The 12493-nt window shown below is 37.4% G+C and overlaps 1 protein-coding gene across 2 annotated transcripts; it reads left to right on the top strand.

Moving 5' to 3' along the window:
• Window positions 1–354: 354 nt before the first annotated feature.
• On the top strand, window positions 355–10737 carry LOC131768516 (glycine receptor subunit alpha-2-like). Of its 2 annotated transcripts, none has more exons than XM_059084239.2 (10): window positions 355–560; window positions 4456–4614; window positions 4941–5053; window positions 5885–5952; window positions 6606–6832; window positions 7072–7154; window positions 7651–7794; window positions 8298–8435; window positions 8935–9170; window positions 10210–10737. In XM_059084239.2, the coding sequence occupies exons 2-10, from the start codon at window positions 4481–4483 to the stop codon at window positions 10468–10470; spliced, it is 1404 nt and encodes a 467-aa protein (XP_058940222.1). In that variant the 5' UTR covers window positions 355–560; window positions 4456–4480; the 3' UTR covers window positions 10471–10737. The 2 variants fall into 2 exon arrangements, with proteins under 2 accessions (XP_058940222.1, XP_058940223.1); XM_059084240.2 differs by lacking the exon at window positions 355–560 and adding an exon at window positions 3854–3953.
• Window positions 10738–12493: the final 1756 nt, after the last annotated feature.

Genomic DNA, 12493 nt, shown 5'->3' with positions numbered 1-12493 from the left:
AAATATTTCATTTCCAAACTGTTCAAAATCTAATGTCTCTCATTTATTATAATAAGATATTGGGTGAAGGTATGAATGAGAACAGCCATTTCAATCTGAAAATGTTTTTGATCTTGGTTATTCTCAACAACAAAAAATTGGAAATGAGTAGTTCTTTGTGTGGAGAAATTGTTTTCCTATCGCACACTCGTTAACCCTGAGGAATTTCTCTGCTTATCAGCTGGTTGGGCACCCGTGTGTGTTAAAAGCATTAAATAGGCTTTGTGGCAAACCAAGCAAATTCTGTAAAATGATTCGTTGCTTTGGTTGGAGTGTAAAAAATAGATTTCCAATTACTTAAGATGCACCAAAAGTTGCTGTGAAGTCTTGAGTTGCATTGGGGAAAGTGAAAGCACCGCTCAGCGAAATATTTTCCTCAATATAAGCCGTGAACACTAAGAAGTTTATTTGAGATACAGTGCGTTTGAAGTTGACTTGGCCTTCAAAGAAATGTTTAGACAAACGTAACGCAGTCAGAAGTAAATCAAAACAATTGCGTATCTTTCGACCTTAATTCGAAGGTGGGTATTTATTCAGTCTGTGTTATATTTCAGTATTAGTTTGTACACCTGAGCTTGGTCTTCTAATAATAGGGCTCATCCTTACAAAATCTTCAATCGACACATAGCTGATATGGTATCTAGCATAATACGACGAGAACCTGTTGTGTACGAAAACTTCGGTGACCACTGTAGCTTCATAATCTACTATCAGTGAGCTACAGCCTTCTTCAACAAAACTCTGGGCTGCGTAAGGAATGAATCAAATTCTAATAATAAGTCGCACGACGTATCACCTTCGAATCAAATTTTTGTTTAGGCAAGCATAACTGCATAAACAAAAATTCAGGAAAATTGTTTCAAAGTTTCTAAATTTCATTCAGTGTTTCCCTCATCCAGATTTAATTTTGAAATGCGATTCAACAAACTCTTACAATTTCTTAGCCAAAAGCGTATTTTTGTCCTCGAAATGGTTGACTACCTTGCGTCAAGATAATGGAAATTGCGTGCCGGTTACCTGGTCTAAATTGCAGTGACTAATGAATTTGTCTAATGCATCTCTATTAAAAAACGAAATCGCGTTCCTTCCAACATTTAAAATTAGTAGAATATGCACGGAACCAATTGAACACTCCAAAATTGAACCATTTCAATGATTGCATAAAATGTGGTATTTATATTTAGAAGCACGTCCAATGTAATCCTTTTGAATTCCCAAAGCTAAGTTTTCATACGCGAGTTTGTCATAAATAAATCATGGCCAAAATTGTGTTTATATTTTACTGCTGGGTATAAAACGTGCCACCAAATTTGAACCTCTTAAAACTAAAAACAATATATCAACGTTTTCCTCCTTCTTACTGGCCTGTCACAAAAACAATAGAACACACAAAACAGGTTTTACAAATTCCAACTTCTGAAAGGCGATCCACATCTTAAATCTGTCCATGACTAAAACGCATTCGTTACTTCCATATCTTTTACTTCTTAGATAAACATGTGTAATCAGTGAAAAGCCACCGCGTGCAACTTTAAAAGGCGTAGGAGGTTCGATTTCTTCTGAGACAATCCTTCAAAGCTTTAAAAAATTATCTTACTGGAAAAATTTCCGAGTACGCTCAGAAAATCCGTTCATCTCAATGCACCCGTTTTAAATTTTGCCATCAACAAAGAAATAATACCACTCAGAGAGATATCGCAGCATGGTGTGTCTCCCCTTTGTCAAACATGGATTAGTGGTAAAAGACAAAATAAGCGCTTTTTTTTTCGGTTTTCAATTAAAACGACTTCTTCATCTAGAGGATCGGCGGCATCTGTAAAAATCCCCGGCGCAGCATTTAAACATTTCTCAAGTGCAGGCAGTATAAAAACGATATAGCTGCTTGGTAGTCTACCTTCCAAGAGTTCTGTTTACAATCGAAACTGTAAGTATCAATAACAGCTTCTCCTTGACCATTAATTCACAATGTCATTCATAATCCCTTTTTGACATTGTTTATCTCCCTAGAACATCATGTTTTAAATGCAGTTTGACAATCGCGGCGACTTCGTTGTTCTTAAAAAAATAGAAAGAAATAGAAGTGATTTTCACCAGCAAACCATTACTAGGCAATCTTTGTGATAAAAGTGTTCGCGATTACTTTCTTTAACGATTCCTTGCATCGTCTTCGGCCTTGTTTGCGATAAAAATTAAAGAATAATCCCGATGATAAAGGCACAAAATTCGAGATAATGCAAATTTGGCATTTTCCATATTATCGGCTTCCCACAAAACGGGTCATTGCAATTGGTTGGAGAGAGCAACTTTTTCTAAGTTACTCATTGCCTGTGGTTAGCCTAACAGATAGATTGTGGACTACTGGGTTAGGAAAATCCAATTATCAAGGCAGGCGTTTGACAAGATGATGCGAGTATGTCATGCAAAGAAAACCAAACGCTAAGAAAGCTTTCGAAAAGGTATAAGATGTTATTTCAAGATACAAATTATGCCTAGAGTTTCCTAACCTTAAAATGAAATAAAATCGAATAGGAGTTTTAAAATATAACTGACTTTTCAATTTTTTACCTTTTGAAAAATATTTTCATTACTTAAGACTTTCAAGAAAACTAAACTATTACCGGAAAACTCCTTTGTTTTGAGATGAAACTCGTCAATTTCAAATGAATCATTCATATTTGTAAAAAATTTCATATACGAACTACAAGAATCATTAAACAATGATCCATCGGAGAGAAGTGTCGGAAGCCGTTTAAATGTTATAGGTAAGCCTGGAATGTTCTTTCGTTTTTTCTGGTTCAAAAACAAAGATGTATTTTGTAGTAATAATACAAAGACTGAACCTGACATGTAAAAACCTCTATCATTTGAGGCTGTGATGAAACCATGGGTGTTGAAATTTTACTTGGCATTCTACGTCGAGTTAGCCAAGAAGAAGGCTTAAGGTAATATCAACAGTGAGAACATAAGAATAATGTCCACGAATTAAAGAGAAAATAGGAACAGCAAAAATCGTCATCAAGTCACGACTTTGAAAAAATAAAAGATCACAGGTACCGCTGGGGGAGCGCGTTCAGCGGAAGAATGAAGAATCGATGGACAAATGTTAAACTGTTTTGTTTCGCTCTTAATCACGCCATAATGAGGGTGGAGGTGCAGATACTTTAGTTCCGGGCTTATGTTTACGTGTGTTCCATATGTCTATGTTATTCCCTTATAGCAAAACTTATGCAGTTATTCGTTGTCTATGACATCTGTCGCGGCACCGGTATCGGAGAGGTCGTGGGTTCAAATCCCGTAAAGGCCTAAATCTTTTTCAGGCCTTATTACCACCACTGCTTAAGAAGTTTTTACCATTACGAAGATTGCTTTCATGTTCAATTTACTAATCTGCAGTTCAAACGTATGATTTTCATATAATCACAGTTATTTTTCATCACTTCACGGGTTTATTTGGAACCAACATAATGACTAGCTACCAGTTGGCTAGTTAGCTCAGTTGGTAGAGCACTATACTGGTATCGCAGAGGTCACGCACATGCCTGAATTTTTTTCAGGTCTTATTTTGAATAAGTAGTGTTCATTACTGCGAAGATCAATTTCTCATTCACATCTGTCTAGACCTCTGTAAATTTTTTATCCTATTGTAATCGCTTTGTAAGTCAGTGAGCCAACAGTTTTACCTATGAATATCAAAAACTTATCCCTCCACTCAAACGCCAATCCAAAGGCTGTCTTGAAAGGCAAAACAAATATCTGGGTATATTATTCTGATCTTTTAGGAGTGTTGGGGATGGCTTCAATTAGGTCGCTAGCACCATTACCTAGCCTGGTAGCTTGCGGCCATTTCTAGCCAGCAGCTGTGTTATCACTGCTGTTGTCGATGTCCCAGCGCTCAGTCTATGTTTATACTGAAGGTGAACAGTTTTATAAGTAATCTGAACTTGCTTTTCTGTGCTAGGTCTTTTTAAGTACAATATTAGGTAATTTTTTCTATTCCTGCTTTTACTTTTTTGCTTAGTTTCATGAAGTTTTGCCTTCTTGTAAAGCTATTCTTAATTGTGGTCATATCTCATATTGTGTGTTTCCTTGGTTTCATATGTAAGGTTTTATCTTGCATTTCATTGTATATTTTGGCTTGGTTAATTATTTTTCGTTAGTTGAGATTTGTTTCTGCGTCGGTCGAAGACTAGTGAAGGGCAACTTGATACAGTCACAATCGTTTTCTATCGCTTCGATCGTTTAGCTTTGTTCCTCTTTGATTGTATTGATTCGTTTGTTTTGATCCTTGAGATGAATTAAGCGGGTAAGCGTCAAACGTTAAACAGGGCCTGATGTATTCATTCGTATGAGAGATCACTAGGCGTGGCAATCAAGAGCGCTGCCTTGCATTAATGACAGCAATTGTAATTTTTTTAGGTTGTTCCTGAGTTTGTGACGGCAAATGCGTGCGAAGCTTTGGAAACTTGTTTTAATCTTCATTGCATGTTCAGCTGCTGGTTTCTCTAGCGCAAGTGAGGATGGGCGTCGAAATGGGACGTTTGCGAACGCAACCATATCCACCAACAGCATTGCAAGGTGAAAAGTAATTTAACTACATTACATAATCATAAGTTTAGACGGGTATGAAAATAAAGCGGAATTAATATTTCATTCATTCATTTTTTTTTTTGAGAGTGTAGAGCACGGAAAGAAATTGATTCTTCAAATAAATGAACCCCAGACCTTTGCATTTAGCCCTATGAAAGGTTCTACCATTAAGCAAAAGCGAAATCTATAGAGAGATGGACCATATACTTGGTTCAAATTTGACAAATCTTTCCACATACTGTTGGATCAAATCATTTCTAAAGCATCGAGTAAGTAAAAAGATGTTAATCCTTTTTTTTCTAATTCGTTTGCAGTCCTCCGGAGCCGACGAAGAGCGTGGAAACTAATGACGCTGAAATTATCTTGGCACGGATATTGAATCAGATTCAGAACAAATCTGACAACAGACTGAGACCCAAAATAGGCCGTAAGTACCTATTGACTATAGTCGCATCATTACGACGTAAAACGGAAGGGCCCCGAGTGCAACACATGCTCTCTCTAGCCACACGTCTCACAGGTACGAGCATTAAACAAAATTGCATGACATATGTAGTGGTTGACGTGTTGTTTCCACGGTATGATTGAAGAACTCCGCATCGAAATTTTCGGGTTCAAATTCTGGCCGGGGTTATTTTGATGCAATCTTGGAGATTAGCTTGTGCCTTTTACATTATCCCATATGTGTGGAATAAAAACTTTCCTTGTCGCTTTATGAAACACAAGCCGCGATAAGCTAAGAGCAATCATTAATTGAGCGTCGAAAGTAATCTGGGATTGATTTGGTTTTGCTTTGCCTTTCTCTGTGTTTTTTTCCCGAAAACTCGTGCCACTCTCTCAATCAATCAGATGCAAAACTAACACCATTCACGAATTGGTCGACGGCGCTTTCAAGGCTTTGAGTATTTTGCTTGTTTTTACTTCGTGTTCTTATAGGCTTTTACGGACATTTTTCGTTCTGATTGGCTGTTTTGATAACTTTTATTTTGTTTTTACGAAATTCAATCAAAATGCCCGTTATGTAATTATGAGAGTAAGTCTCTTGTTTAGAAGTCTTATCTTTAGGGCAATGCGGAAAATTGCTAGCTCTAAGAAAACTAAGGGATTCAAAAAAATTTTCAGAAATAATCTTCAGAATCATTCTTACAGACTGAATAATTCATTGATGTATCACCAATTCGAAACAGTTTTCCCTCCTCCACCAAACCCTTAGTGCTAGTTATGGAATGTTTACCAAGCAGTTTTATTATAATTGTAGGAGAACCAATCACAGTCTCTACGGATATGTTTGTTTTAGACATTGGATACATAAGTGAGGCAAACATGGTGAGTCAGAAGTGAGGCTTACATCAACTTTTCCTATGTTCTAGTCACGAGCCACAAAAAATAAGTGAGAACTATGTCACAGCCAAACTAAATGCATAACGCGGTACGTGTAAATTGCAAAGTTTGTGCCCGGATTCAGTATTCAGTATCCTCTGAGAGAGGCCAACCCAAGAGTTTTCCGTCGACTGGGAGGAAGGTGATGTTGATTCTTTTTTCCCATTCTCAAGATGGAGGCCAAACATTCTTCGCGCGGACATCCTTGGAGCGGCATTTAATTGTTCTTAACCAGAACATTCAAAAAACATTCAACACCAGATACCTTGAGCTTAATGATATGTCAGCTTTCAAGAAAATTTTGGAATGAGGTCTTAAGAAAGAGTTTATTTCTTTAACTTGACAATTTCATACTTTGCCTCTCTACTGAATCAAGTTCCTTCTTCATTTCCATAACCATCGTGTTTCTTAGGAACTTCATCGCCGGTTATCGAAGACAAAATTGACTCTTTTTCAAACAAGAAACAAATCTTACATATTTAATTTGTCTCGCGTTTATAGCATTTATGTCATTATTCCATCCTCTTCACTTAGGTATGTGTTCATTAAGTTATGAAAAAAGTGTTCTATGCTATCATATCGCTCTTTATACTTAAAAGGAATTTCGAACGAGCTTCTTCCTGCGAATGTACTGGAAAGACGAAAGACTAGCTTACAATAATACGGGATACAAAAAGAGGCTGGCCTTGAATGCCAAAATGGTTCAGCACATGTGGATACCTGACATATATTTTGTTAATGAGAAATCTGGGATCAAGCACGATCTCACCAAGGAAAACGAAGTGGTTCGACTGTGGCCAGATGGAGAGGTCTTTCATAGCATGAGGTATGCATTCGCGCAGATAGACATAAGTAACTAGTTTTAGAAAGGCGAATCGCGTTATCTGGCCATGAAGAATTTTAGAGTCTTTTATATCAAGTTTCGTAACACCAAATCAACAAAATTACTAATGCCAATCAGAACATAGAAAATAAACTTTAAAGCATTCCTGTATTATTTATTTGATGCCAAAGAGACTATCCCCTGGACAGTGGCTTACATATATTTTTATTACTTCGCTGAAGATTGTCGATGACAGCATCCTGCCCTATGCGTCTCCACAACTATCCACTGGACAAACAAGTTTGCAGGCTGGCGTTTGAAAGTTGTACGTAATGTTATTAATTGTAGTACAAAACATTGTATATTTATCGTGGATATGATAATATAATCAGGCTGCATCGTTTGTTTTACGACATGAGGTCCGTATCAATTAAAATTCGACATCTTGATTGCCATATCACAAGTCTTCGTTAGGGTACGGTAGTTTACTGCTATTCATACATATCAGAGCGAGCTTTCATCACAGCATTTCGATACACGTTTTCAATATCCTGGCAACTTGATTTTCTCACCTATTTTGTGACTGACTCGCTGGATAACTTGTGACATCACTTACTAACCATGTCGCCCTAAGTCACCTCGCTCCTTGCTGTGTAAACTTAGTCTTATTTTCTCCAGCTAGTGCCATAGATAATCTTCGGTAGTTGACTAAGTCGAGCAAATATGCTTGAACACTAGGTATGCCCCCTTACAACTGACATAACAATAAAGCCTCAGCTACTCCGTCATATTTATAATCTGTATTGTGTTCTAATTAATAGTCAGTTACGAAAACACTGAACTATTGTTTCAATGGAAAAAGGAGAAAGGTAACAAAGAAGTTGCTGTTCAGAATGAATTAGAAATACCCCAGTTCATTCTCACGGATTACTGGACTAATTCTACCACTGCTAACTTCACCTCAGGTACGATTAATGAGAAAACACGTACCAATATCATTTCCAAAAAGCAACACCTTTTTTCCTTAAAGATTTAGGGATCGCGTGCGTAAGGGAACTGAACTATCATGTGGGCCTTAATGTAAGGTAGCTTTTCCTAAACGATTTCATCGTCTTGTAATTCGTAGAACAATCAAAAGTAATACTACGAGGCAAAACTCATTCATGAGGGGAACCCATTTAGTTCCTATTCATGCTCTAAGAAATAATTCAAGCAACGCGGCTAATAAAAGTAGTATTGTTTTAGAAAACCAGATATCTGGAGCCTGAAATAACTTTGAGAGTGCTTTTGAAAGGTGTTCCTTCGGAAGAATCCTAATTGTGAGCATGACCCTCTCCTGGTTCTGACCAGGTGGTTCGTTACCGCCAAATGCCCCCTCCCCTCTCCCTTCCTTCCTTGTTACTACCGACCCACTGTAAGGGGAAGAGTTCTGGCCATGAATTAAACTTAAACTTTATTACATCTTTAGGTGCCTATTCCCGACTTATAGTGTGGTTCCAGTTCGAGCGCAGCATCGGCTTTTTCTTGATCCAGACCTACATTCCAGCGTATCTGATTGTTATGCTCAGTTGGATCGCCTTCTGGATCAGTCACAACTCGACTCCAGGTCAGTGGATAAAATCTCAAGTTTTAAAAAAATTACATCCCATCATTATCCTCATAATTCTATCATTCTCCCTTATCATTGTTTTTGCTTTGTAGTGAATACTAACAACAATGCTGTCGAATCGAAGGTTCCACCCTTCCTTCCTTCCATCCAAAAAATTATAAAGGTTAAAAGCATATTAGTGCTGGAGAACAGTAGCTGGGACTCTTAGCATCTTTGCTTCACCGAGCGCGCCGTGTTTTGACCTAATGTGAAATGAAATTTAAATTTTGCTGTCGTAAATAAAAAAAAAAGAAACTCTCCGAGTACATGTAGATTATACACTTTCAGAACTTAAATTCAACTCTGTAATTCGGTTCACTTATTTTTTTCATTGGTTTATCCGTTCCTCTTCCCTTAGAATATCGTTATTTGTCGGCGGTTTACGAGACAAAAGACGCGAGCCAACGTACATGGATCGATTGCATGTACTTACTTATTTTCATTTCGTCCTTTTCAGCGCGCATAGCTCTTGGGATTACAACAGTCCTCACCATGACAACGCTTACCAACAGCGCCCGTGCCTCTCTCCCTAAAGTGTCATACGTTAAGTCCATTGAATGGTTTCTGATTCTGTGTTTCCTCTACGTGTTTGCGTCCCTGGTGGAATATGCCTGTGTGTCTTTTGAGATAAACAAAAAAATCAAGAAAGGCATGAAGATTCCAGTGGTTCAGACGGAGTCAGACGATGGAAAGGTGAGCTATTTCGTATTTGGAAAGATGTGAAGCTTCCCCTTCCCTAACCCAACAACAGTCAACTTATAACAAGCTCGGGTAATGTTGGGTTAAGGAAGGGGTTGATGCGCAGTTGCTAAGATACTGGCATGATCCGAAAGATGCACCATTATCTTAACTAGTAGTTTTCATTTCATTCGTGTGCTTGTTCACACAGGATATAAAAAAATGTTGCTAAGATACTGGCATGATCCGAAAGGTGCAACACTATCTTAACTAATAGTTTGCATTTCATTCATGTGCTTGTTTACACAGGGTATAAAAAATGTGGTAAGAATAAAAAAGACTGGCACACATGTAGGCCGTAACCGAGTTAAATATAGATCGTAGGCGAGTCCGTAAGTAATGTTCTTGCACCTTAGCGACGGCTTTTGTAACCTGAACAAACATACAGCAAAATGTATTCGATTTGTTTTCTACTATGAACAACAGCTGGATTATAGTTCGTGTTAAAATATTATTTAATACGTCACGAGCTCTTTTCGCTTTCCTCCTCGTGAACAGCTTCTTTTTAGCTTATTTAGCTTGTTTTGACTTTTCCTGGTTTTAGCCTTTTTTCGTCTGATTGTTTGTCTGTTAAGGCCTTTACTTTCCGGGCTTGAAAAATCTCGCCCCTATTTTGTGGCGTCAGTCGTGTATCAGAGCGCATAATAACACATTTCAGTGTGTAGATAGAGAACAGCTTGGCTGTACTCTGTATTTTCACTACTAGATTGACTACAATGGGGTAGCAATTTAAACAGACTTGCTAAAATGGGGTCGTGCGTTTTCGGGATTTGGGGGAAAAAAATTCTGGTAGGTAGGAATTTAAGAATGGGTAGATTCGGGGTTTAAAAGTTGTTACATTTTCCCATGAGTGACTGATATAATTGGCCGCATAATAAACTATAATGGGGTGGGGGCTGTAGAGGCCAGCAGGACATATCCAGCAGAAATTGACCCTAGTATCCCCTAACCGGCCCGACTCTGATGAACAAAATCATAATTCATTAACTTGCAGGATCCAGAAAAGAAAGACCTTGTTGACGTTATGGACGGAAATTTGGAGGCAAATGGACATACGAAGACCAGAAGACGAAACAAATTTAGCTTTTATGGCAGAAGAATGACCGAGAAACGGCTCGTGCAGTATCGCCCCTACACAGACAAGGAGATCGAGAAGTTGGTGTCGCAAGTGGATAATTGGTCTCGCGTAGGGTTTCCTCTCTCTTTTGTGCTGTTAAATATCATATATTGGGCGTTAACCATAAAGTTTGCTTAAAGTAAAAATGGTTTCCTTAGCGGGTGAGCTAATGGCTATGAGAAACGCTGGCTTGAAAAGATTGTCGTTAGCAGCCCTCAAACAAATCAAAGTATCAACTTGCCTGATACAAAATATAGGCCAGCCTAGCATGTAATTCAATATTATTATTGCTAACACTGTGAAGATCGTTTCCGATGAGGTTTCGATGAGGTAGTTTTTAAAGGATATCCCGGGTTCTTGTAAGTTAATAAACAATGAAATTAAAGAAACGACGATAGTAACAATGCCAGTAATGTCAAAATGTCATGAACCCTTTTCATTTTGCCTTTAAGATAATATTGTAAGGCAGAAGTCAGAAACATGTTTATGTTTCTCTGGGCTGCGCAGAAGCTGCGTTTCGAGGCTAAGACTTGTATCAGTATATCACACTGTCTCTAGCTGCAGCTTGGATGTAACAAACTCCTGATTTCCAGCTCTTTCTAACATAAAGCCTTCCCTTAGTGTTCTTTTTAGAGATTGTGCCCATGTTGTATGTTCCTTATCGTAATCCTCACTCCAATGATAAATGGATTTTATTTTGAGTCCACATTTTTGGTAAAAAATCTATTAGCAGTTATCTACTAAACTGTGGCAAAGATTTTCTGGACGCAAGTTTCTTGGTTGCTAAAAAGTTTTGGAAACTAATCAATGGCTTCAGACTGGCGAGCCAATTTTTAAGTCAATACGACTTCTCTGCTATCAATATGTGTACTTAACATGCATTGGTTAGAGTATAAGTTTGTCTTCAGGAGATTTTCAGTTTCTGAACAACGATTTAGATCAGAACACAAAGCTTTTGCACGTTTTAGTTCGATTTAAATGTCAGCAACTTCATGCTATATGTTACCTTAAAAAACCAAAAATGAACTTTTGGTTTATTTCTTATTCATTATTTTAACATCATTATCATTTTTATTAATATTGTTAATATCATTGTCATCATTATTATTATTACTGTTATTAGTGATTATCATGATCATTATTATTTTGTCTTTCGTTTAGTTTGTTCTGGTGACAAAATATTTAGAAAAAACATTTCATAATAAAAAGTATCGAGATTAAAGTATGACGTTTCGGCGCCGACATGTCACCATTATCAAATGTAAATTATTATAAGTTCAGTGATATTTTATAAAGAAGGGAAACGATAATGGTGACATTTCGTCGCCGAAACATTGTGTTTTAATCTCGATATTTTTTATAATGAAATGTTTAGTCTGCTAACATGCAATTTGGCCACCCTAATGCATTCTGGGACAGCTAACGGAAATGATGGCCTTACTAGTGACATGTTATCATATCGAGTCACCACTGTAACTTATTTTCTACGCAAAGCGTTTCTTAAGAGTTGAAAATGCTCCTTTTAAATATCTCTCTACTTTCTTTGAAGAAATCGTTGGTTAACTAGGATTCATGCGACTTACACAGCACTATTTTGTTTGTCTACGATTAACATAAATTTCAACTGGGTTTCTGAAGAAGAGAACTGATCTACCACAGTTTCGATATTCATTCTTTAGAGCAAAAAAGTTGCAAAAGAGCTGAAGTTCAGAGAGAAATTTCACATCTTTGTCATCGTGATAAAGCCAGGAACAAAATTATAAAGAATGAAATGATTTGTTTACTTTTCTTTCAATCCTCCGAATCTCAATACCCCTCTTGTATTATAAAAAGGGCCTCTTTCCTGCTGGTTGATTCATTAAAAAGCTAGCAGTGCTTATTTCATTAAAATCTTGCTTGCCCGACCGAAAGCTGGACCAACTCTGATATTTGCTCTGAGTGCCATTATAAATATGGGCCCGCGGTGAGAGCCACCTACTGTCATTTCCGTAAATATGGCACAACATCCTAACTCGATTTGTTCAATCAGGTTTAAACCCTGTCTCAGACTAATCGGCTTATGCATTTCCTAATGCCATAGCTCTCTGCCTTAAAAATTGAAAAAGAGAGAACTGAAAATAAGCTATTTCTTAAAGCGGGAAGTATATTCCAGCCTCTTATT

The sequence above is a fragment of the Pocillopora verrucosa genome, chromosome 14, assembly GCF_036669915.1.
Source record: "Pocillopora verrucosa isolate sample1 chromosome 14, ASM3666991v2, whole genome shotgun sequence".
Taxonomy (NCBI): domain Eukaryota; kingdom Metazoa; phylum Cnidaria; class Anthozoa; order Scleractinia; family Pocilloporidae; genus Pocillopora; species Pocillopora verrucosa.
The sequence above is the reverse complement of the archived record's forward strand: the minus strand, read 5'-3'. Positions and strand labels throughout refer to the sequence as shown.

Bases quoted from the DNA above. Each gene is read 5' to 3' on its own strand.
- LOC131768516 (XM_059084239.2), top strand. From the start codon at position 4,481: ATGCGTGCGAAGCTTTGGAAACTTGTTTTAATCTTCATTGCATGTTCA. The intron at 4,615-4,940 runs GTGAAAAGTAAT...ATTCGTTTGCAG, and splicing joins TCCACCAACAGCATTGCAAG to TCCTCCGGAGCCGACGAAGA. The intron at 7,155-7,650 runs GTACGTAATGTT...TCTAATTAATAG, and splicing joins CAGGCTGGCGTTTGAAAGTT to TCAGTTACGAAAACACTGAA.